General features: G+C 37.5%; 2 protein-coding genes across 2 annotated transcripts in view; both read right to left on the reverse strand.

Annotated features, from left to right (window-relative positions):
• EPHX4 (epoxide hydrolase 4) overlaps positions 1-14,439 on the reverse strand; it is a 30,574-nt gene extending 16,135 nt beyond the window's left edge. The window contains exons 1-4 of the mRNA XM_081054664.1: positions 13,990-14,439; positions 11,616-11,701; positions 5,116-5,273; positions 2,856-2,984 (exon numbers count right to left, since the gene is read on the reverse strand). Of these exons, the coding sequence (XP_080910790.1) occupies positions 2,856-2,984; positions 5,116-5,273; positions 11,616-11,701; positions 13,990-14,220 (604 nt within the window). The 5' untranslated portion in view covers positions 14,221-14,439. The remainder of the gene's footprint in view (positions 1-2,855; positions 2,985-5,115; positions 5,274-11,615; positions 11,702-13,989) is intronic.
• A 5,676-nt stretch (positions 14,440-20,115) lies between these two features.
• The window catches only part of BRDT (bromodomain testis associated), a gene marked incomplete at its 5' end in the record, with an annotated part of 40,160 nt that continues 35,293 nt past the window's right edge, over positions 20,116-24,982 (reverse strand). Inside the window, one exon of the mRNA XM_081054652.1 lies at positions 20,116-21,274. Coding sequence (XP_080910778.1) covers positions 21,206-21,274 — 69 coding nt within the window. The 3' untranslated portion in view covers positions 20,116-21,205. The remainder of the gene's footprint in view (positions 21,275-24,982) is intronic.

The following is a 24,982-nucleotide window of genomic DNA, read 5'->3' on the forward strand; positions in this document are numbered from 1 at the left end:
AGAGCTAGGTCAATTGGAAATGCATCTGAAATTCAACTCTGACACTTATAATATACAGTATTTAAGTAGTCATTGTTCCTTTTTTCCTCAACTGCTCAATTTTGAGAAAGACACAGAAATACATTGTTCTGAATTTTTTGTTCCTCAGAGGCTGCTGTAAGTTGTAGCAGTACCTGAACCTCAGAAAACTTGACAAGGGTAGTTGAAGAGGACAAAATTATAATTTTGGCAGAAACCAAATAAAAATGTTCCCAGCCATTGTTCAGAGATCTTGAATAAGGCTTAAGATGTTGCGAGTTCCCTTTATAGCACAGGTTCTCAAAATATAGTGCATGTGGACCTCTAGGGATCCCAAAGACCCTTTAAGGAATCCGGATGGTCAAAACTATTTCATAACAATACTAAGACATTACTAACTTTTCTCATTTGGTTGACATTTGCACTGATGGTACAAAAGCCATGATAGATAAAACCATTGCTGCATGAGCACAAATCAAGGCAGTGGCACTAAACGATACTAGCAGTCACATGCTTCACTGCCACAAACTTGACAGAAACAAATAAATTCATAAAACTAAATGCCGGTTTCATTTAAGAATGTCCTTCATGAAATAGCAAAAATTAGTAATTGTATTATATTTCAACCTTGAGTACATGTCTTTTTAACATTCTGATGAAATAGAAAATACACGTAAAGCAGTTCTATTGCACACCCAAATGCAATGGTTGTCTTGAAGAAAAGCACTTCTGCAACTGAGTTGATAAGTTGAATTAGCTGCATTTTTTTATGGACTAGTATTTTAACTTGGAAAGATGACTAACAAACTAGCATCAGTCAGGTCTGAGTATTTGGCAGACAGACTCTTGAAAATGAACAAAGAGAGCGTTTCACCTGAGGGAAAACAATCAACAGTATTTGTTGCCGATGATAAAATTGAAGGTTTCAAGTGAAAATTTGAATTTTGGAAACTTGTATCTGCTACTGTGAGCTTGACAGCTTTGTAATACTTAACGGCTTTTTAAAAATGAAATCAGGGTGATATTAATGAATGTGATTCTTTGATATCATATAATAAAATGCGTCAAATTGTGGAACATCTGCATAACTCAACCAATATCTTCTAATGCATGATGATGCAAAATCATGCATGGGTAAAAGAACCATTCACAGTATTAGAGATACCAATGGATTTTGATGTAACAAAGTTCAAAAGTTTCATTAATATGACACCAAATTCCACATTGTTACTAGCCTTTCAGGAACTACCAGTTTTTGAGTTTGTATAGTATTAAAGAAGAAAACCCACAGTTATCTGAAAAGGCTATTAAAATACTCCTCCCTTTTCCAATTACTGTTGTCACACAGCAGCCTAGCCGACTGTTCCCCCGTGTCTTTTCTTGAAAGAAGAGTCTGTGAGACTGTGCCTTTCTGGGACTTTGTTTTATCATGATGTTTATACCTCCTGTCTCTCTGTATGGTCCCCAAAAGATGGTTTGCAGCCAAGGACGGGTAAGATTTCTCACGTGAGGAACAACCTAAGACGGGCGAAACCGTGTGGGGACCCCCAATGAGCTGTCTTGGAAAAGCTGGGAAGGAACCTTGCCTTCTCTTCCCCATGTCTGGGAAAAGCCACGGCTGACTCTGCCTTTCCTCTCTCACCTGATTGTAAGAGAAGTCATGAGAGTGATAAAGAAAATCCACAGTTTTTCTTTAGAAGATCAGCTCTCTCTGCTTAGCTGAACGGAACAGTTTCAACATGAGAGACTTGTCCCCAGGAAGGTACATACCTTAATTAAGTCATGATAGGACTTTCTGCTCTGGCTGCTAGTGGACAAGGATAATTGGTTTGATTCACTTTTGTGATATGATGGATGGGTCTCACAGACCGTGTAAAAAAACAATACTACTACTTCCTTGTATGATTATCAATAAAAGCCACCAGTTGGTCTGATTTGGGGCTCCAGTTCTTAAATGACTGTGAGATCCTTGGCCCTCTGAGATTTAACTGCATTAAGTCTGTCTCTTTCTTTCTTAAAACTTAACCTAACGCCGCCCCTTCTCACTCCCTCACTGCCCATGTTGCGCTGGACGCGACAAATTACAAATCTGTGTGAAACCACATTTCTTCATATACTTCAATTCAAACAACATATTGCAACAGCTAGAATGCAGACGCAGATCTGAGAATCCAGCTGTCTTCTTTTAAGCCAAAAATTAAAGAGATTTGCAAATATGTAAAACAAGGACACTATTCTCACTAAAATTTTGCTGTGGAAGATATAGTTAGTTTTCATTAAAATCTTATTTATGTTAACATGCACTGGAGTTATAATTTTTAAAATAAATTTTAAGAAATTTTCTGATGTTTAATTTCTAATACAGTGAATATTTATAGATATAACCCATATAAACAAGAACTCAACAGGTCTTTAACAAATTTTAAGATATAAAGGAGTCCTGATACCAAAAATTTGAGAACTGCTGCTTTAAAAAATGCTGCCATTCCTGATAGCCAAAGCTGTCAGCAAGAGGAGAATTTATTTCTAGGCTCTCAAGATTCATTACCATCAAAGTAATGTTACTGCATTTTCCCCTTTATCCATCCCCAAGTTAGCAGTAAAATGTTTTCTAAAAAGAAATAAAATTATGAAAGCAAATATGAAACTACAGTTTCTTAGACTCTAAATATTAAACACCAAGATATCTGACATCGTCATATGCTAATTTCATATTTTAGTCATTTAATTTTAAAAAGGTTATGTTAATTAAATTTTGCTGTTTTTAATCCAAAGTGTCAGTGATAATAGTGAATTGTCATATTGGCAAAGATGCTTTAATGAAAATGTAAACTCACCTGTAAATACATTTGGATGAGGGAAGTTAATAACGATAAGCTTCATCACCATTTCGGGATAACAGATGGCAATTAGCCAAGCAATCATGCCCCCCCAGTCATGGCCAATAAGAACACATTTGCTATACCCTGTAATCAAGAAATAAATGTTGACATCATTGAAAAGGAACAGGTGGGTGCATCATTAGCTCATGAAATAGGCACGTTTCTGAAACCAATCTTTCCACTATTCTACCCTCATTATGCACTTTGTACAGATACTGAGTTTGGTGTTCCCCAAATCCGAATGTCTGAATCACCTAGATAGCTTTTTAAAAATTTAGATGCCCAGGACCCACTCTAGACCTACAAATTCAGAATCTCTCCCAGGAACAAATGAATATATATATATGAATATATATATATTTATATATATATAAATAGCCAGGACTCTCTCCCAGGAACAAATGAATATACATATATGAATATATATATATATATATATATATATATATATATATATATATATATATATATATATTTATTTATTTATATAAATAGCCAGCTCAGCTCAGATCTGGTTTCCTGTGGACCTGAGGACCTGAGTCTGGAAACTATGATGAAGACTTCACATAATTAGGTTATTTTAGTTATTTTTGAATGCTGAGAAATTTCTAGATCCAGTAAAATCATAAATGTCCTATGTGCAACTGGTAAATCTTTATTTCAAAGAAGCATCTATTTGCCCCCTAACTTTACAAGGTCAATGTTATAACTCAACACAGTAAAACATTACTAATCTGGAACTGTGAAGTCAAACTGGGATTAGTGGAAAGTTTTGATTATAGCACCAATTAATACACATTTCATTTCATGTAACCATTATAATAATTTAAGTTAGGTTAAAATACTGCTTCCTACAGGATTCCTTTGTATGGATGGACAAGATTAATTTGTAATTTATTCCTAGAGTATTTAAAATTTTTTCAAGTATTTTTCACCATCACCCACCACTATACTAAAACAGAGAGAGAGAGAGAGAGAGAGAGAGAGAGCGAGAGAGAGAGCGAGAGAGAGAGAGATCTTGTTTATATTATCCATTTGCCTAGAAAATTGCATGATGACAAATTTAGGCTAGGTCTGACTGAACTTCCACAAAATATGAATGAAATAAGGCTATTGGAAATCAGTGTCTCTGAGTCTATTTCATTGTAATTAGACTAAATGACAACACTGCATTGACACCCCCAGACTTCATCCATTTTTTTTTCTTCTAAGAATAGTGGCCTAATCCATTATTTAGATTATTTAGATCATTTAGATTATTGTAGAAAGGGCCTTCAATTTGGTTTCATGAGCTTCTCACTATATTGGCTAACTATATATTGATGGTAACAGCAGGTGTCAGTCAAAAGGGAACTAGTGCATTAGACTTGTTTAAAAATATTTACTCCCCTCTTTCCTTCCCCTCTACCATAGAAGGAGCATACTTTGCTGTCCCTTTGATGTTAGACTTGGCTGTGTGATTGTTTTGATCTTGTGATGAGTGCAGAACTTGACATTGGGCTCAGTCGTATGACTTGCTTTGGCTAACGGGCTGATAGTAAAGACCTGAAAATGTGCAGCTGGGCTTACGGTCTTGCCATTTCTGCCACTGTCAGGAAAAGAGCTTCACCCAGGGAGCTACTCCCCTTTAGCTTGGGCTCCAGCCCAACTCACCGTGAGAAGCCAGTCCCAACTGGGCTTGTAGTCTGAGGAAAAAACCTGGAGGAGTCCAACCTAGTTTATCTGCAGATCCACGAGTATAGGAATAAATACCTATGGCTAGATGCCATTGAATTTGGCGCAGTTTGTTACAAAATATTATAATGGCACTAGCTGGTCAATACAAGAAAGATAATGCAAATACTTCTGCATCTTATAACATTTTTAAGTGAATATTTAAGTGGGGGTTCTGAAGACATCAATTTTCTGAGTATAAGACTCAAATTTCCAATAATTGGTTCTGCAAGTAATAAACAATAACATCAGGTCTATTTTTAAAAACAAATTTTGAAAGTCATTCTTGGCTGGTGACTGAATAGTTATTTTGGATGCACTATTTTAAATTCCCTGTATAAATATTTCGTGCAACATACCCGAAACTATGGTGACAGGATCCAGGAGACAGCTCAGGTAGGCGGAAAATGCATTCTCCCAAGAAATGAGGTTATCAATTCACAATGTGTTGACTATTAGTCCCTTAAAAAGAATTAATAGTGTTTTTTTTTAAGTAACCCACCTAAAGAGTCTAAAATATCCTTTATATCTGTAATTAGACAGTCCAATTTATAATTCTCTCGCTGAATGGGAGCATCTGTTTCTCCATAGCCTCTCAAATCCAGGGCTACAACTCGATATTCACTTTTAAATTCCCTTAGTTGGTGACGCCAGGAATACCTGCAGTATATAAGAAACATCAAAAATATCACAGCAACTAATACAAATAGTAACATTACAGATTTTCTAAGTGAAAAACTGTAAGAAACTCCTTATTTTGAGAAAGATTATACAGCTGAGTATGAGCAGGAACTTAAAGACCTATTTGAGAAGGGAGCACTGACATTCTTCATTAAAATTATTTTACCAGCTCCAGTGGGGTGTAACAAAGGGCCATTTCTGTAGTTACTTACAGAAACTACAAAATATTGGATACTATAACCAATATACTTACATATGTACTAAATAAATCAATTTCTAAGCTTTTTACATAAAGCTTGCAACTATCAGGAAATCTGTACCTACAAATGCTTCTGTGTTGAGGAACAATTTGATGCCTTGAAAAAATTTCTAAGATGAAAATTTATTTCCCTAAAAAGTAGACTTCATTCACCTTATTCCACTGTCAAATAGGGCCCAGTGTTTTTAGTAAATAACAACAGTTTACTTATAAATGAAAAAGGCTAAAGGTTAAAAAAAGATTATTACTGATGTAATCCATTAAAATTTCTTAAAATAAATCTCTGCTTGCCAAAACAAAATTCTTCTGTGGAGAAGATCCTGCACCATGAGTACAAGCTAGCATGATATTAAACATTTAACAACCAAAAGGGCATTGGCACCGACCAATTAAAATGGCCATATTGCTACAGCCAAGTTCCAGAGACCTCTGCTGTGCTTATTCCCTCTGTATACCTCTGTGTATACCTCTGCTGGGGTATACTCCCTGTGCTTGATCATGGAATTGCTGAATTAATTGAAATACAGAGATCTGGGAAATTTTCTTCTTCAAATAAGCAAAATAATTTTGGATAACAAACAAAAAAAGACATGGGTTTTTCAAATTGACTCACTATGTTATAGAACTCAAAATATGCATAAACACATCTGCGTGCACATCTGTTCATGGAAATACAGTGTAAAATTATCTGATACAAGCCACATGGGAAATCATTGTCTGAAAAGATGTTTGGAGTTCAATAGGCAAGTGAACACAATGATTTGAGATTATAAACCAGTAGCGAGAGGGGGATTGCAATGTGAAATGACACAAAACAATAAGATCAATGAAACAAATCAACCACTTAACATCAACAGACATTATTAGGAAGGATGTAAGACACATATTTGGAATTATAAATGGATACAGAATCTATTACTAGGATATCTACGATTTGTGAAAATCTGCAAAAGCATTACCAATTAAGATGGATTTGAAAATGTTACTAAAAAGTGTCTTTTTAAACTAGGCCATAGCAATCTTATTAATCTAGTCTCTTGGTTGTAATAAACAAGTAAAGCAGTTTGTTTCCTTAAAGATGCTCACCCATCTGTCAACACATAGGATATTATTATTTTCTCATTAGCCTTACTTAAAATTTTGAATTGATTTTTTTTATGTCTTTGTAACCAAAGCCCAACTTTTCCCTCTTCATAATTCCTTTTACCTAATCAATAAAATTCTGCAGACTTAACTTCTTAAATATTTATTTAATCACTTTTCCTGTATGTGCATCTCTGCTATCATTGTCTTAATCCAGGCCTCCATTAACGCAGCAGCCTATTGATTGGTCTGTGCCATTTCATTCCCTTCAGTTCTACCTTCTACAAAAGCAGAGTGATGTAGCAAAAACACAAACTCTCTCATCTAATTTCCCTACTGAAAATCTTTTCTTGACTCCTATTACTCAGAACAACAGCCCACATTTGTTGTTCTGGCAGACAAAACCTCCGACATTCGACTATCGCCCAATCTTGCAACCTGATTACTTTACATTCTGTCATTCGCCATATAATAGAAAGAGCTAGCATGGATCTCATTCTTACTACCTGCCAGGCACAATTCTAAGTGCTTCACATATAATAATGTTGATCTTCAAAACAATACTATGAAGTAGGTATTATTATTATCCTTACTTGAGAGCTGAAGAAACAGAGGCAACAGAGAGGTTAACCCATGTGTCAAAGGGCACAGAATTAGCAAATAGCAGAGCCAGGATTCAAGCCCAGGTAGTCAGGCCCAAGTGGATGGTACACTATATGGGGTGCTAAGCTGCTTGTAGTGAATAAACATGGTGTTGTGTTTTGCTTTTATAACTTTGTTCATATGATTCCCTTTGTCTGAAACATCATTCCCAACCATTCTCCTACTCCCCACAATCTCTGATCTTCACCCCTCATTGAACTTTTTTTCACTGAACTCTTTTTTTATATAAATTCAAATTCTTTTTTTAGTTTAATTTTTTAATTGGGGAATATTGGGGAACAGTGTGTTTTTCCAGGACTCATCAGCTCCAAGTCAAGTCGTTATTTTCAATCTAGTTGTGCAGGGCCCAGCTCACTGGCCCATGTAGGAATCGAACCAGCGACCTTGGTGTTACAAGCGCTTTCACCAAGCACTGTGCTTTCACCAAGCACTGCGCTCTAACCAACTTCAGTCGGCCGCCCGACTGAACTCTTCCTTACCCTGGGCATATCGTCCTCTAGGAGACTTCTAGGCTCCCTCCTGGAGGGTGGGTTGGGTGCGCCTGCTTTTATACTCTCCCACTTGTACGTACACTCTTCAGTGTATTGGGCATGTGCTTTAAAATGATTTGTTGGTGTCTGGTAATTCCAATTTGATTGTGAACTTCCTGAGTTGTCTGGTACAATATCTAGACCATGTAGGTGCTCAGTAGAGATTTGTTGAATAAGTGAAACAAATGACAGCACTGAATCATGGTAGTGCTAGAAGTACCAGTTGTTCACTATAACTCTGTCCCAGTTCAAATCTTGAGACAATGGCAACTATAGTTCCCAAATTCCTGCTGGGGAATTTATATTTAATTTCTATTAAAATGTGCATTGTTTTAGTATCTTAAGTATCTGTGTCTTCATTTAGGATTCATTTAATTAGAGATTTCAAGGTAGAAATTTGATTCAAAATAATGTGTACAATCCAGCAATATTTTACATTCAAAATTGTATTAGAGACTATACAAACATTATACCTGCATATTTCATTATCTTATTAATAACTTAAATTGCCTTACAGATAAATTTAACTATTGTTGTTATCAATGAGTGGAACCAAATAATATCTTAAACATTTCTAAGAAATAGGGCAACTGCTATCTTGATAAATTGCAAAAGAATATTTTAAATGCAATCTTTCTGGAATTCATAAATAAAGCATATTTGATTTATACTTTAATTCTAAGCCAAAAAAGAAATCACACCGATAGCTGATGGGCATGTCATTCACATGAATAAAACCAAAACAGGAATGAAACACTGCAAAATCAGTAACTCCTGAAAATATTATAAACAAAACTAGCTATTTTTCATCCACATCCTTTTTTTTTCTCTGGTAGCTTTTAGTAAAGCAGAGAACTCTTTAAAAAAAAAAACCCCAACCTCTTTCCTGGTTATTTCTCTTAGTGTAAGGAGGGGTCCTGGTTTCCTGGGCTAGCCATTTTCCCATGTAAAACATCATTCTCCCCTTCACAACAGAGAAAAAGCCATCGTCATCAGCCTCTTGCACAGCTGTATGTATGAAGAACTGTCACTTGCCTCAGCACTTGAATAATGACAAATGCATTCTGTACAGCTGGTGGTGAGGACGACTCAAAGAAATTGCCTGCATCAGCTCAGAATATTTTTAAAAGCGATGCAAATTGAGTGGAGAGAGAGTGGGAGAAAAATCATCTTTGATAAACAGCTTTATTTGGGGCTAATTTAGCTAAAGTTCTCACAGATTTGTATTTTGTTTGGATGTTTTTTAAAAAGACCCAGGATTTTATTGTTTCTGGGTAACATCTAATAGTATATATTAAATGTCAGCAATTCTCAGGTAATGATAATAAATGCAGATAACACATGACATTTGTATTTTCTATTTAAAAAGCACTTTTAAACACAGTGCTAATTTATAATTATTTTGTTTTCATTGTGTCAAATATTCTGACTTACTTGATCTACAAATAAGCTTATAATTTCATGTGTATTTAGGCAAAACTTGGTTAATAGAACAGTAATATTTACATTTATAATGTAAATTGAAATTAGTCTCAAAGGCCAGGCAAAGTTTTTTTTTTTTTTTTGCTTTTAAAGAGAGAGAAATGCAAGAGAAGGGGCTTTGGAGAAAAAGAGAAAAGAAAGCCTGAGAGAGACTTGAGGTGGCTTAATTAAAACAACTTTATTCTAGACTCTGCTTTGAATCGACTTTTTCCTGAATGGAGCACCTGAATGGAATTGACTAGATTCCATAACGGATAATAGTGAAAATTTGATTGGTAGGAAAGACAAGTAAGTAAGCCTCAACATACAGGTCTTAGTTTGGGTATGACATAGTCAGAGGTTTTTTGATTACTAACAATCTCCATGAAGTTGTTTTTGGAATCTCCCTGAACAATCAGTGAGGTAGCTTAATGGCCAGCAAAGTTCAGTGAATTCAATATGGTCTATTTGAGTAACTGAGCTATAATTTGTTTTAAATTATAGTAAGTCTCTTGCTGGAGTAACAAATGGTAGATTTAGTGAATAGAAGGGACTTGTTCCTGTGATCTGCATATATTTTCTAATCTTCAGAGTGAAAATATCTCTACGAGTTTTTTCAAAACTAAACTATTCCTTACAATGACCAGATCCCTTTTGGACAACCCAAAACTTGACTTTGCTGGAACAAATGGGACTGCAATCCAAGGACCAGGCCTGAGCCCCTCAGAAGCTGTTCCATCCACTGAAGATTCTAGGACATGTGCAAGAATCACCAGGCATTTCTATTTTGCAAAAGGGCTGTCGTGAAAGTAAATAATGGGACAATGCTGTGACAATTGTGCAAAAGTGTAATTTCTTAAAATGTGACAGAGAGCTGTCCTGTATTAAATGGGTATCACTGCTATTTTCTGGGACTCCTTAAAACAATTACCAAGTGGTTGAAGTGGTTGTAGGTTGGTTTTTCTCTTCATGTAAATTGCTACACATGTAAAGTGAAGTCCCAGGAGGAAAAAGAACACAGACAAATATTGGGGTTGGTATGTGGTAGAAAGAATAACTTTTAAATATTTTCTTTCTAAAAAGTTAAATATCAAACCTCCTCATTCAGATAATGAATTTTATTTAGAAAAATGATATAAAATGCTAAGGTAAGGTATTCCTATATTGTTGGCTAACTTTTAACACACTCTTGAATGTTTGTATAAGGTATAAAATTTGACCATGTTAGTTTTCAGATCGTTATTATTCCTATATACTGAGGACAAGCAGCAGAGATCAGCTCTGAAGTTCAAGAACAAAGTGTGACTTACTTTCTGACACTGCGAACTTCTGAAGGGTAGCTATGAGGCTTAAATGAGATGAAACATGTAAAACATTTAGAAGAGTACCTGGCACATAGTAAATGTTAACTCTCATCATCATCATTATCATCACCATCATCGGCCAGAATCAGGAAATTATTTTTTAAAGGTCTGGGACAACAGCCTCTCTCCAAATTTCTCCTTTATTATTGCTCTTAACACCTAGAATCCCATTATTCCATATTCATCTGCTTTCGAGTTTTAAAGATTTTGTGTCATCCAATGTCCTGATTTAAAAATGCACCGACCTCTGAAAGAGGTATTACCTTAATACACTTTAGTTAATATTTTAAGAATAAAGGGACTTTATTAATAAATGCACTGATGAGTGTTGGTACACTAATCTCCACACTGAGTGAATGGGAATGAAGGAAGAAAATGAACATTAATTGAGCATTCACAGGGTCTATGTGAAAGGCCTTTCACATATTTTGACTCTTATCCTCACAACTTTGAAAGACTATTATAAATGATTGTGCAGGGTCAGCAGCAAGTAAGTGGCTGAGCCAGAATTCACTGCCGATGTTATTTTATGCAGATTTGACAACTGCTTCTGACTTAAATTTTACTTTGAGCCAATCATGTCAAGCACTCCATTGAATGAGTCTACATACATATGCTTGAATGGCACTGGGTTGTTTACTACCTAATTAAATTGTCTCCAGATGGAAGAAAATAAAAGTTTAACATTAAAATGACTTATGTTGATTTATGCAGGTAAATCCAGACTGTGTAAAAATCTTCATGTGGGGAAAATCTTCTCAGAAAGAGGCATCCATAGACTTTTTGCTCTGGAAAATTGATGAGGTAGATGGGTTTTGCCACCCTCCATTCTTTTCTTCAGTGTCTGATACTTCCTAGTGTCCTCAAAGCATTTATTAATAAAGTCCCTGTATGTATGACACTCTGATAAGCCAAGTCTTTAATGCAAAAGAAAAAGTTGTTAAGTTTTTGGTAAGTTTACCAGAATTCTGGAAATCCATGAAGCAGCAGCATAAGTGGTTTTCCTCTTTCTCCAGCGGCAACATAATGAAATCTTAACCCTGAATCCTGCAATAGAAAATAGAAGGCATGAAATTTTAGTGATGATTTGTGCTAATTATCAAAGTAGTACATTTAGTATTTCCATTTCATTAAAAAGTACACTTGCATTATTTTTAATATCAATAAATAAAATAAATACTCACATTATTAATTTTCAAAAAGAAAAACCCATTATTTATGAATGGGGTAAATTGATGGATTTACTTTAATCAATATTCCCTTTATAGTACATTCCCTTCCTCTTCCACTCATAAGGTCAATTTATAGATTATAAGCCTTTGAAATAATGTCACAATTTGCCATTATCGTCTTACTGCAGTGTCACATTTCATTTCATTCAAATTCTACAGGATGTGTAAACAATTCTGATCTGAATGTATATTGCTGCCATGTTAACCTCTTAGTCATGTACTTTACTCAGCATGTCTGTCAAGCGTTATGCCATCAGTTATATAATCCACACCTCCTTTCCTTATTTTTAGTTCTCTCCTTCCCACATTATTGAGAGTTGCATATACAGTTCCCTTCACCGCCTGCTCCTCATGTCTTGTCAGTTATTTCTATTAGCAGAACGCTGTAACTGCTTAAGATTTCACTCTACATGTGGAAGCAAGACTGCTCAAGGGAAATAAAAAGCATGGAATGAGACAGGTATACAGCAAATACAAAGCAAACTAAAGAGATGAAAGCAGAGGAAAAAAGCAAGAAACAAAAACAAAAACTCAGAAAGATGTGAGGAAAGAAACCAAGAACCAAAAGCTGAGCACGGAGACTGGGTTTTATATCAAGTTGCCCAAGCAACTGGGTGTTCAGATGTGAAAAAATTTTAAATGTCATGTAATCCAATCCCCACTAGTTTTTGTAGATTTAGAAACTGAGACCCAAAGATGTTAACACAGCTCAGAAAGGTGGTTGGGAGCAGGGGCGTGACTAGAACCCCATCATGTCCTACCTCCCAGGACAATGTTCTCTCCACTCCTTGGTTCTGTGTCTCTGCGGAAACTCTTTAGGTGGCCAGTCAGAAGAAAGGCATCATAAGGAATTCCAGGTGATTTTTACACTTGTTGGATAAAGATAATAAATCTGCACTCTATTGCAGGATGCCTTCCTAGTCAATAACTTCTTTTATTGGTGATGAGTCTGGGAAGATGAAATACTGTGGGGACTTGATTTGATTTAGTGAACAAATACTTTATTCCACTTACTATGTGCCAGGTACTACGTTTTTTGCTGTTTTTTCCCCACAAATATTAACTTATTTAATTCTCATATCAATTCCAGGCTGGATAAAGGTAAGCAAGACGTGCCCCTTGGTCTTCTGAACTCCAGTTGCTGGATAATCTAGCTCCTAATAGGAATCCCCCATTTGGTGACATCCCCTCATGGGAGGCTAGTTTTGAAAGGCCTGTTAGTCAGACTGTAGGGTGCATCACCACCCGCTATTCCTTTCACCACCTGGAGCCTCAGGAAATAGAATATCCGTGGGCTGTGAGGATGCTTGGGACAAGCATGGACAATTAAAGAGTCTGCATGCATGGGTGACATTTAGTTTTTATTCCATTCCTTGGGTCTCTGACTTCTTAAGTCCTCTTCCTTCACAAACATACACGATTTATGGTTTCATGCTGCTTAGGTCATCTGTGAATGCTCCATTCTGCAGATCTGAATGAACTCCTGGTTTCCAATGATTTATTCTATTTACTCTTTCCATCTCTAAAATTTAGGCAAGGGCAGCGTCCTGAGACAGTAGCGCTCCACCAGGAACAATTCCCTACAGCCGACCTGAGCTCTAAAGGGCAAAAAGGTGACAGGAGACAGCTTCCCTTTACAGTAGGCAAGGGAACAGAATTACTATGGGTTGTGGTGGAGGAGGAGTGGACACTAATATAACAGGACCCTGATTAAGGAAACTCCACATAACCCATCTTCCCTATTCATATTCTCTCTTTCTCTCTCTGTCTGTCTCTGTCTCTCTGTCTCTGTCTCTGTGTCTGTCTGTCTGTCTGTCTGTCTGTCTGTCTCTCTCTCTCTCTCTCTCACACACACACACACACACACACACACACACACACACACACACACAACATAAACACACACAGTCCCGACCCCTCTCCCGCCACTCTTCTCCCCTCCTGCCTCCCCTTGGCCTCTTCCTTTCCCCGCCGCGCGCCCTGCGAGCCCCGAGACACTAGGGGACGCTGGCCCAGGCGTCAGGGAAGGAGCAGCCCCGCGCCCGTGGCTCTCACGGCCGTCACGTTCCCTCCCGATACCGCCGGGCCCGCGCCGGCCTTCACCTTGATCCGCACGTAGCAGTGGGTACCCAGAGAGGGGTCGTTCAAGCACGCGGGAGGGTGCTCCCGGGCCGCCCGCCGGAAGGTCTGCGCGGGTCCCTTGCCGATGCTCCACAAAAGTTTGAGCAGGTAGATGGAGGCGCAGAGCCCGCAGTAGCAGTAGACCAGGGACCAGAAGAGCAGGGACCGGATCGTGACCATCAGGCGGGGCAGGCAATCCCGCAGCCGCGCCATCGGGCGGCGGCGGTGGCGGTGGCGGGGCCGACTGCCTTTCGGAGGCACCCAAGCGGGGGCGCTCACTGGCCCCGGAGCGAGACAGCGGGCGCCACGACGCGTCGGGCCCGCCCGCCGGTCCGCGGTCGCTGGCTCCGCGCGCGTCTCCCCGCGGGACCCCCGGCAGCCGCGCCCGGCAGGGGTCCCTTGTCACAGCCGCGGGCTCCCGCACTCACGGTGCGCGCCCCGAGGCCGCGGCGCTCAGGCTCCGGGCGCCGCAGGGCGGACCCCCAGCTCTGCGAGGTCCGCCCAGGACTAGGGTGGAGACCCGGTCTTCCTCCACCAGGTGACATCCCTTTCCCAAATTGCTTAACTGTAGAGAAATGAAGGTGAGACTCCCAAACCATCTCAGGTACCGCGGAAGGAAGCGCCTCTCTTGTTTTGACTAGTATTTAAATCCTCTCTTTCCCTAATTAACTGTTGGGCCCTTTTCTGGATCATAGGATCATGGGGCGCAGGGAGGGGAGGCAGTGACTGATTTTCATACTACGCGACAGACAGTATTACTTTATTCCTTCCTAACACTCTTCTGAAGGAGTTGCTGTTCTCCAACCAGGTGCAGAGCTGTTACCAGCCCAGGTAGGCCTCTCGGGTCCTGAAGTCAAGCCTCTGGAAACCCCTGGTTTGTTCTCTATCCCTGTCCTTTACCTTTGCAAGAATATTGTTTAAATGGAACCATATAGTATGTAATTTTGGTTTTTGGCTTCTTTCACCTAGCATAATGCATCTGAGATTCATGTACTCATTTTTATGGCTTATTCGTGTTCTACTGAGAGGATATACCATATTGTTTATCTCTTCTTCAAGTTAAGGGACAGTTGAGGTTTTTGCAGTTTGGGTGGTGATGAATAAAGTCACTATAAACATTCATGTCAAGTTTTTTGTGTGACTTCAGTTTTCATATCGCTTGGATAAATACTGAGAAGTAGGATTGCTGGGTCACGTGGCAAGTGTGCATTTAACTTTATGAGAAACTGCCAAACTGGTTTCCAAAGTGGCTGTACAATTTTGAATTCACATCAGCAATGTGTGAGAGTTAATAGTTGGGTCATATTCTTGCAATCACTTGGTATTGTCAAAAAAAAAATCTTTTTAGTTGTAGCCGTTCTAAGAGGTGTGGAGTGGTGTCACTGAAATTTTAATTTGCGTTTCCCTAATGACTAATGCTGAGCATCTTTATGTACTTTTGTGCCACTGGGATCTATTCTTCACAGCTTTTACTTGTTGCTGAACACTTATTACCCTGGTGGCAGGAAGTGCAGTGGGAGAGGGGCATTTTCTGTTGTTCTAATTCAGCCTCACAGGCAGGCACTATGTCCTTCGATATCAGGGTGGGACCTTCTCAATGATCTTTCTCTACCCCCAGTGACAGGGTACCTCTCATGGTACCTGCCATGATGTATTTGCTGCCCCCTCTCAGGAGTAGGAGGTTTGTTTCTGTTTCCTTACCCCAGCTGAAGTGGCTCTTCATCAGTGCTCTAAAGGTGATAGGGTTTGCTGTTCTTGCCCCAGAAGCTTGAGGTTTGTATTCCTTAGGAAAGATAGCGGAGAACGATGGGGAGGGGAGGCGCTGGGGGGCAGGGGGTGCTTCGTGCCTTTCCTATATCTGCTGCTGTTCTCTTCCAGGCCTGCATCAGGAGTATGGCTTTCTCAGAACCTTCATTCTGTCCCCCAAATCTTTCTTGTAAGTACTAATGAAGTCTGTGGAGAAGAGCAAGTGGTTGCAGATTTGTCTTGTGCTCCCAAGGGTTCTATATTATCAAGCTAGCCCATATCCACTCTTTAGCAATTTGTTAGAACTTTCACATGATTTGTTGTTACCAGATGACATAGCATTTGGTGGTATCTGCCTCTGGTAAGCCAGTGCTTAGGTCCTATCTTTTCTTAGATTTCAGGTTATTTGGTTACCCTGAATCTCAGCCCTCAGAGTGGCACTTAATTTAAGAAAAGATTTACTAGCTTTTTAACTTGTAATGGTGAGAGAAACGCTTTTTCCAGCTTTCTAGATCCCAAATGGAAGCCTGAATTCCCTGACTTTTAAAAATTGAGGTATAATTCACATATTGTATTAGTTCTAGGAATATATGGTTTGATGTGTGTATATATTGTAAAATAATAACCACAATAAGTTCAGAACACTTTTTTAGTTTTGAGTATTACCTTAATTGAAAATTTTAATGTGATAATTGTAAATTTATATGGTCATAAGAGAATAGAAAACCCGTGTACACTTTATCCAGTGTACTTTATACTTTATAACTGTCATATATGTAGCTTTGTGTACCCACCAACAAAGTCAAGAATACAGAACAGTTCTATAACCACGAGGATCCCTCCTGTTGCCTTCTTTTTTGCCCCCACCGCCACCCCAGTTTTTCAGCCATTGTTTCTCAGTTGAGTTGTAGGGCACAGCTCCTTGGCCCATGTGGTAATCGAACTGGTGGATTGTGGGGTTAGGAGCATGGCACTCCAACTGCCTGAGCCACAGGGCCCTTGTTGCCCTTTTATAACCACATCCACACTTTGTCCCTAATTCCTGGCAGCCACTGATCTGTTCTGTTTCCAATTATTTTGTTATTTCAAAAATGTTATATAAATGAAATTATATAGTATATAACCTTAGGGATTATTTTTCACTCAGCATAATTTCCTATAAATTCAAGTTATTTCATATATCAATAGTCCATTCCTTTTTATTGTTTAGTATTATGTAGTATGTATATTCTACAATTTGTTTAACCATTCACCTATTGAATGACATCTGGGTTTTTTCCGTTTGGGGCTATTTATTTGTAAAGCCGCTATGAATATTTGTGTACAGGTTTTTGTGTGAAAATAAATTTTCATTTTTCTGGGATAAATGCCCAAGAGTACAATTGCTGGGTCATATGGCTTTGAGTGTTTTGTTTATAAAAAAACTGCCAACTGGTTTCTAGAATGGTTGTACCATTTTAAATTACAACCAGGAATGTATGAGTGATCATTTCTCTGCATCCTTGTCAGCATTTTTGTGTTGTCACTATTTTTTAACCTTTCTAATAGGTGTGCAGTGATAGCTCATCATGGTTTAAATTTACATGTCACTGATAGTGAACATGCTTTCATATCTATTGAAATATCTAATAGATATTTCATATCTATTTTGGTGAAATGTTGTTCATGTCTTTTGCCTATTTTCTAGTTAAATTGTTTGAGTTTTTATGTTGACATTTTGAGAATTCTTTATGTATTGTATATGCTATTTGTCAGATATTTGGTTTGTAAATATTTTGTCCTAACCTGTATGTTATGTTTTCACAGAGCAAAAGTTTTGGTTTTGATGAGAAATTCAGCATTTATTCCTTAAAGCTAAATTAATTCAGAAATTGCTTCAACATCAGTTACCCAAAAACCTTATGCTGTGGTGAAATGCTGTAACCATTTACTTTGGAATTAGAAATAAGAATGACGTCTAGTGCTTCCATTATTTAACATTATTTTGGGAAATTGTGGATAATGAAATAAAAATCACCCAAAACAAAAAATAGTTTTATTCATTTCCAATCTGTATGATTTTTGTTTTTCTTGCTTTATTACATTGCCTAGAATTTCTAGTACTATGTTGAATAAGAGTGGACATCCTTGCCTTGTTTTCAAATGCAGGGGGACAGCATTGAATCTTTCACCATCATGAATTCCCATAGATTGACTATATTAAAAAACCATTGAATTGTACTTTGGAGGATAAGTTGTATTTTAATAAATCTTAAATTCTTATAAAGAAAACTTTTTTTTAATGAGCTAAAGATTTCGGGAGCTAATTTAAAGAAGAAAACCAAGTTTCATTCTCTAGAAAAACAAGTTTTTATGCTGATAACTGTCTAGAGGAGGGATCGTTAATGGCGGAAACCAGAATTGCTAAAGCTACGTCCTTGGGGAAGAAAGAGTAGTAACAGATTTGCCTTAACTGAAAGCATGGATAATTCATCTGTAGTAATAGAGCAGTGAGCAGAGCATATGAATAGTGATGTTTGTAGATATGGTAGTGAAAGATGGGGGAAGTTCTCCTCAGATGGCTTGTTATCTTAGTGAAAAAGAAATAGATTTATTGATGATGGGGGATGTGGTATGTTACAAGTCTGAGCACAATGGAGATATAAAAGAACTGACTGCCTAGGGAGAGTGAATGGACCATGGAAATGTAAGATTTCTGGGCAGCATTAAGACTAACTTGAGTTTATGCTCATGAATTTAAAGTTATCATGGTTGCATGTCTTTCTCTAACCGGTTAGCTTCATGGGTACAGAGTAGGCAGTCAGATATTTTAAGGATTTGAGTTTTGCCAAGCAACTGCAACAAAGAAAGGAGCAATGGAGTTGAGAGTGTGTGCAAAGGAATGATGATAAATATTAATGTGCTATACACTTTAGATAAGGAGATGTGAGGGCATGAAGGGAAAGGAATTGTAAAAAGGCATTAGAATTAATGTATTGTAGGTCCTGGTGAGGTCTAGTAATTGCTGAAGTCAAGGGAGTATACTAGAAAAAGATAGGCGGTAGCAGTGAAAGACTCGGGGGTCCTTGAAATTGAGACCAAGGAAGGGTTTTAATTATTGGTAATGATAAAGCAGTAGCTAAGGTTGATTAGACATTAAGATCATTAGCAGAGAGGTCAAGAGACTGAGAAGTATCAATTAGAGAGAGACAGTGAGACAGACTAAAATCCTGGGAACAACGAGTGAACTAAGGATGGTAAATGACTATGGGTAGTATAGTCTGATGATCATGGAAAACATAAAGCTGGGGTATTTAGGGAGGAGGGAGAATGGTCTGCAAGTGGCACTCCAAAGGTAAGAAAACATTAGTAACATTATTTAAAAAACACGCATTAAATGAGAGCCTGCAGGAGAGATCCAGAGTTTAGTTAGAGCAGTGGCTCTCAATCTGTAGCATGTATTCGAGTCACTTGGAGGGCTTGTTCAGCTATAGACTGTTGGACCTCATACCCAGAGTTCCTGACTTAGTAAGTCTGAAATCTGAGAATTTGCATTTCTAAAACATTCCCACAATGCTGATGTGGGTGGTCCCACATCTATACTTCCAGAACTAATGGCCAAAAAAAGAAACAAGCAAACAGGATTGGTTATATAGGGAATGTTGTTGATAACTGATCATGACTCCCAGAAAACACAATGAAAAAGTCTTAGAATTTGGAGAGGAGAGACAGGACAGAAAAAGGGTTCTCATGAAGCCAGGGTTTAATTCGAGGCTAATAAGTTATGTGGTAACATCTCATGCATGAAGTCAACAGAAATAAACTCCACGCAAGTTAAGAGAAGCCAATCTTTTACTAAAAAAAATAACAATAATGCATAATATAGGAAGTATCAGTTGTAAACTGATTTTTCTCTGCTAAACTGACTTCAACCAATGTACCAAAAGTTTGTTGGGCATCTACAATGTGCTGAGCCCCTTACAGACTGAGCAAAGGTTAAAGTTTAAGTTGGTGAAACTAAAACTAAACACTGATAGCCGTATCATAGCTCTCTAAGAGCGGCTCCAAATGTTTATAGGAAAAACCTCAAGAATGCCATTACTCTTTAATATAAAAGATGTTAATAAAGCTGAATTTTCTTTTTTTAGATATAGAGAAAGATCATTGATTAATCAGTTTTATTAAAGGCAGTTAAAAGACTGAATATGTATATTTGACCGAAGTAAATTCTTATTTACTGTTATCACTCTTTGTCTTCAAAGTGGAAAATTTCCCACAGACCTTAAAAGTATTACATAATTAATATCAAAAAGAATACCAAAAGTGGAAAGAAAATGAAAAAAACAATACCTGTAATCCCATCACCTGGAGGTAACCACTATGTATTTAGATGTATCTTTCTAAAATGCATACTGTTTAGTATATACATATGAATTTCTTCGTTAAAAATAGGTATAGTTGAATAGGTATGACTATCACTTTAATTCTGGCTATGTTTCATAAAGGTATCACCACCATTTTAGCCACTAGTTAATCATGTTTTTTAAATGGCTGATAGTTTAAAGATGTTTCAAAAATAATGTTGATCATAAAAATAAATGAAGTCAAGAAAACTTTTTTCCTTTCTCTCAATATATACACACTTTGAATTTTTACCTTAGCTGATATCAGAATAGTGCTTGAATTATGTTACACTTGAAGAGTCCAAAAATTTTAAATACATGAAGCTGATACATGTGATTTATACATAACAACTTGAGAATGATGAAACAAAAATATTTTACAGATTTAAATTTAAAAAACACTGACTATAATTAAGTAAAGATTTAAACATTCATTGCTATCACGTATGTATGTTAAGAAATGCTGTATAAGTTCCTATAGAAACTTACATATATAATTAATATTTACTGTTAGTTACTGTTTTGCCTCAAATTCAACATCGTGCAAGCCATGGGTAATATTTTCTTTAAATTTCAATATAAATTTTGGATATTAAACCAGCAGAAAATCATACGTAACCTGACACTCAAGAAACTAAAGTATTTTGTTAGATATTCTAAATATTTTTGAAGGCAGATAAATATTTTAAAAATTAAAAACACAACAGGAACTATGTTTTTGATACACCTTTATATATTCTTAATTTTTAAACAAGAAGGGACTATCTCTTGGATTTTCATTGCTAAGACAGGGCCTATATACATAGCATTTATTTATAAAATGAATAACATCTGGGAAATTAATTCAATTTCTAGAGAACCAATATTATAAAATTTCCTGCAAATTATGCCATTTAAAAAATGAACGTATACCTGTTAAGAAATGTAAGTGAAAACTGTTTAATCATTTTAGAGCAGTCAAAATACAGCATAAGATGGTATCTTGGTATCTGAAAGCAGTAATTTTGCCATATGCATTTTATCTTTTATATCATTCATTTTAAGTTGATGGTTAATTTAAAAACTGAGTTTTAATCAAAGTTGTTTTCAAACATTGTCATAATGTCACTTTGCAGAGTCATATCAATGGTACCGGCCATCTGTAGGAAAGAATAGAAAATTTAAATGTTACTTAAAAAATGTTTGCCTGCGTTACATCTATATAAACACGATTATGCAACATTTGGAACAGATCACATACAATATGAATGCAATTTAACATAATGAGTTTGTATGTAATTTTTTTTTATTTCTGTTAATATACTAATCTGATGTTTGTTAAAGTATTATGTGATAAATAAAAATTAAAGATTATAAGAACACTAAGAACAAATTTAACCTTTCTCTCCAAATGAAGAGAAAACTCTCAGTGTGTTGACAGAGTGGCTATTAATAAGAAGGTGAACTGAGATTACATTGTTTCATGTATCTCTGTAACCAACATAGCGCTAGACATATAAAATTATTTTCTACATGAACCAATGTCTTACCTATGTGTGAACTATATGTAATGTTAAAACTATGGGCTTTCCTTGATTCTTCCACTTACTGTGTAGCCTAAGGCAAATTATTTAACCAAATTTACTTATATGCAGATATTTATGAAGATCAAACCACACTGCCTGTATAACACTCAGCACAATGCTGTTTATTAAATGCTAAGAAGTCATTAAAAATAAGCTAAAGTATATTGTGCTAAGTGAAGTCAGACCGAGAAAGACAAATGTCATGTAATTTCACTTATATGTGGAATCTAAAAAACAAAATATATGAACAAACAAAGCAAACAAACTCATATAGATACAGAGAACATTTTGATGGTTGCCAGATGGGAGGGGGGTTGGGAGAAATAGGTGAAAAGGGGGAAGAAATTAAGTACAGATTGGTAGTTACAAAATAGTCATGGGAATATAAAGTATAGCATTGGGAATATAGTCAATAATATTGTAATAACTATGGATGGTGTCAGGTGGGTACTAGATTTATTGGGGTGATCATTTTGTCAGTTGTATAAATGTCTGATTACTATGTTGTACACCTGAAACTAATGTAATAATCTATGTCAGCTATAACTGAAAAATAAAAAAAATATTTAAAAATAAAGATTAAGATAAAAGAAATAAATGTTTACTGTATTTTGAAAGCTCCTCGAAATGCCCTTGTGATATAGATTAGATATTCTCTGGCATCTGAAGTGACATCAACTATGAAAGTTCAACAAATTGTTTTATCGGTGAGCTGTAATACCCCAGAGTGGTAGGTTAAAAGCACCAATTTGTAACCAGTTTGTTGACTGCCCAGATGGGAATCAGTGTTCTCACTGACTATCTGGGAAAATATTTGTAATTATAACTTATCTATCAAAAGGATATTAAAGTTATGTGTGACTCTTATAAACTACAAAAATGTCCTTAAATAGAGTTCCGATTAAGATGGTGGAATAGGTAAATTCTGTGTTTGCTTCCTCTCATGACCACATCAAAATTACAACTAAACTACAGAACAACGATCCTTGAGAATCGCCTGAAGTCTAGCTGAACAGAAGTCTACAACTGAGGATATGCTGAAGAGGCCATGTTTACACTGGTAAGAGGATCAGGGATGCAGAACTGGCTGGTCCCACGCCTGCATAGCAGTTAAAAATTGAGAGGGTTTTCTCAGCTGTGGAGGTCCCTCTTGAGGAGCCATAGGTCACAGCCCCACACTAGGCTATCCAGCCCAGGGCTCCAGAGCCAACAGAGAAGTCCCCACAACTTCTGGACATGAATACCAGCAGAGACTGTGGCTGAGTGAGACAGAGGGCAGCTGGAGTCCCAGGAGCTCCTCTTAAAGGGCCCAAGCATGGATGTACTCGCTGACAGACTCACTACTCGCTCTGAGCTCCAGCACTGGGAAAGCAGTTTGAAAAGTGCCAGGGACATACAGGAAGGAAGTGAATTGTCTGGCCTCAGGGTGAGGGCTAGAGGACCGCTTTCTCCAGGGAGGAGTGCTGGCAGGCTCCATTGTTCTTTTGTTAAACCCTCCCCTCACCCAGGTGCAGACTGAGTCTCCATCAACTTGGCTAACATTGTTCGCCCCACTCTGGTGACTCCCTGAGACCCTGGCCCACCAACTTGTGGGCCCACTCAAGCTGCTCCCAGTGGCTTTTCCATGCAAACGGCCTGTCTTGGCTCATGCTGTAGACCTTTCCAAAAATCTCTCAAAGGTTTGCAGACCCCAAACAAGCAGCATCTGGCCTCAGTTCACAGTTTAGCCTCTCCTAGGCACCTCCAGGCTCAGCACAAATGGCAACCATCTGCAGATCAATTTGTAGCTCATACCAAGTGGCCCTGGGCAGGGCACAGGTAGCGGTTGATCTTGACCTGCAACAGAGCCCCTCCCCCAAGAGGCCGCAGAACCAACACACCCGGTGGCCATCTTTAGACCATACCAGAACACCAACCAATCACCTCCACAAAAGATACACCCAAAGGGCAGACTGGGCAGGCGCCAGAACCTTGCTAAAGTAAATCCTGCTCTGTAGGGTGAAGACCTGCACAACAGCTCCTCTACTGTAGTCATAGCCAATCCACACAACCAATCAGCCTGATGTTCAATCCTTCTCATTGATGTGCAAACAGCAACCAAGGCTCAACTACAACAGGAGGGCGCACACAACCCACACTAGGGACACACCTGGAGCACCCAACTCAGGTGACTAGGGAGCCTGCATCACTGGACCCCAAAGGACACCTACTACATAAATCCACTCTACTAAGACCAGGAGACATAGCAGCTCTACCTAATACATAGAAACAAACGGGGAGGCAGCCAAAATGGAGACACAAAGAAACGTCCCAAATAAAAGAACAGAACAAAGCTCCAGACAAAGAACTAAACAAAATGGAGACAAGCAATCTACCAGATGAAGAATTCAAACCACATTCAAAACACTGGTTATAAGGATGCTCAATGATCTTAGTAAGAACTTCAACAAAATTGAAAACATAAAAAGGGAGATAGAAAAACATAAAAAAGAACCAGTCGAAATGAAGAATACAACAACTGAAATAAAGAATACATTAGAGGGAATCAATAGTAGATTAGATGAAGCAGAGAATTGAATTACTCTACTCAGCAAAGCTATCATTTGGAATTGAAAGACAGGATAAAGAGCTTCCCAGGCAAGAAAAGCTAAAGGAGTTCGTCACCACCAAACCAGTATTACAAAAATGTTAAAGGGACTTCATTAAGAAGAAAAAAAAGATAAAAAATATGAATAAAACGGCAACAACTACATATCCTTCAACAATTACTTTCAATGTATATGGATTAAATTCTCCAGTCAAAAGATAAGTGAATGGATAACAAAAACAAGACTCTTACATATGCTGCCTACAACAGATTCAATTCAAATTGAAAGACACACACAGACTGAAAGTAAAGAGATGGAGAAAGGTATTTCACGAAAATAGAAATGAAATAAAAAACTGGGGTAGCAATCCTTATACCAGCCAAAATAGACTTTAAAACAAAGGCTAAAACAAGAGACAAAGAAGGACCCAGTAATTCTGGGTATTTGTCTGAAAAAAAACAAAACACTTCTTTGAAGGGACATGTGCATCCCTATATTCATTGCAGCATAATTTACAATAGCCACGATATGAAGGCAACCTAGGTGTCCATAGATAGACAACTGGATAAAGAAGATGTGGTACACATATACAATGGAATACTACTCAGCCATAAAAAAATGAAATCTTACCATTTGTGACATGTGCATGAACCTAAAGGATATCATAAGAAATAAGCCAAAGACAGATACCATA

Source organism: Rhinolophus hipposideros (genome assembly GCF_964194185.1).
Source record: "Rhinolophus hipposideros genome assembly, chromosome: 8".
NCBI classification, from domain to species: Eukaryota; Metazoa; Chordata; class Mammalia; order Chiroptera; family Rhinolophidae; genus Rhinolophus; species Rhinolophus hipposideros.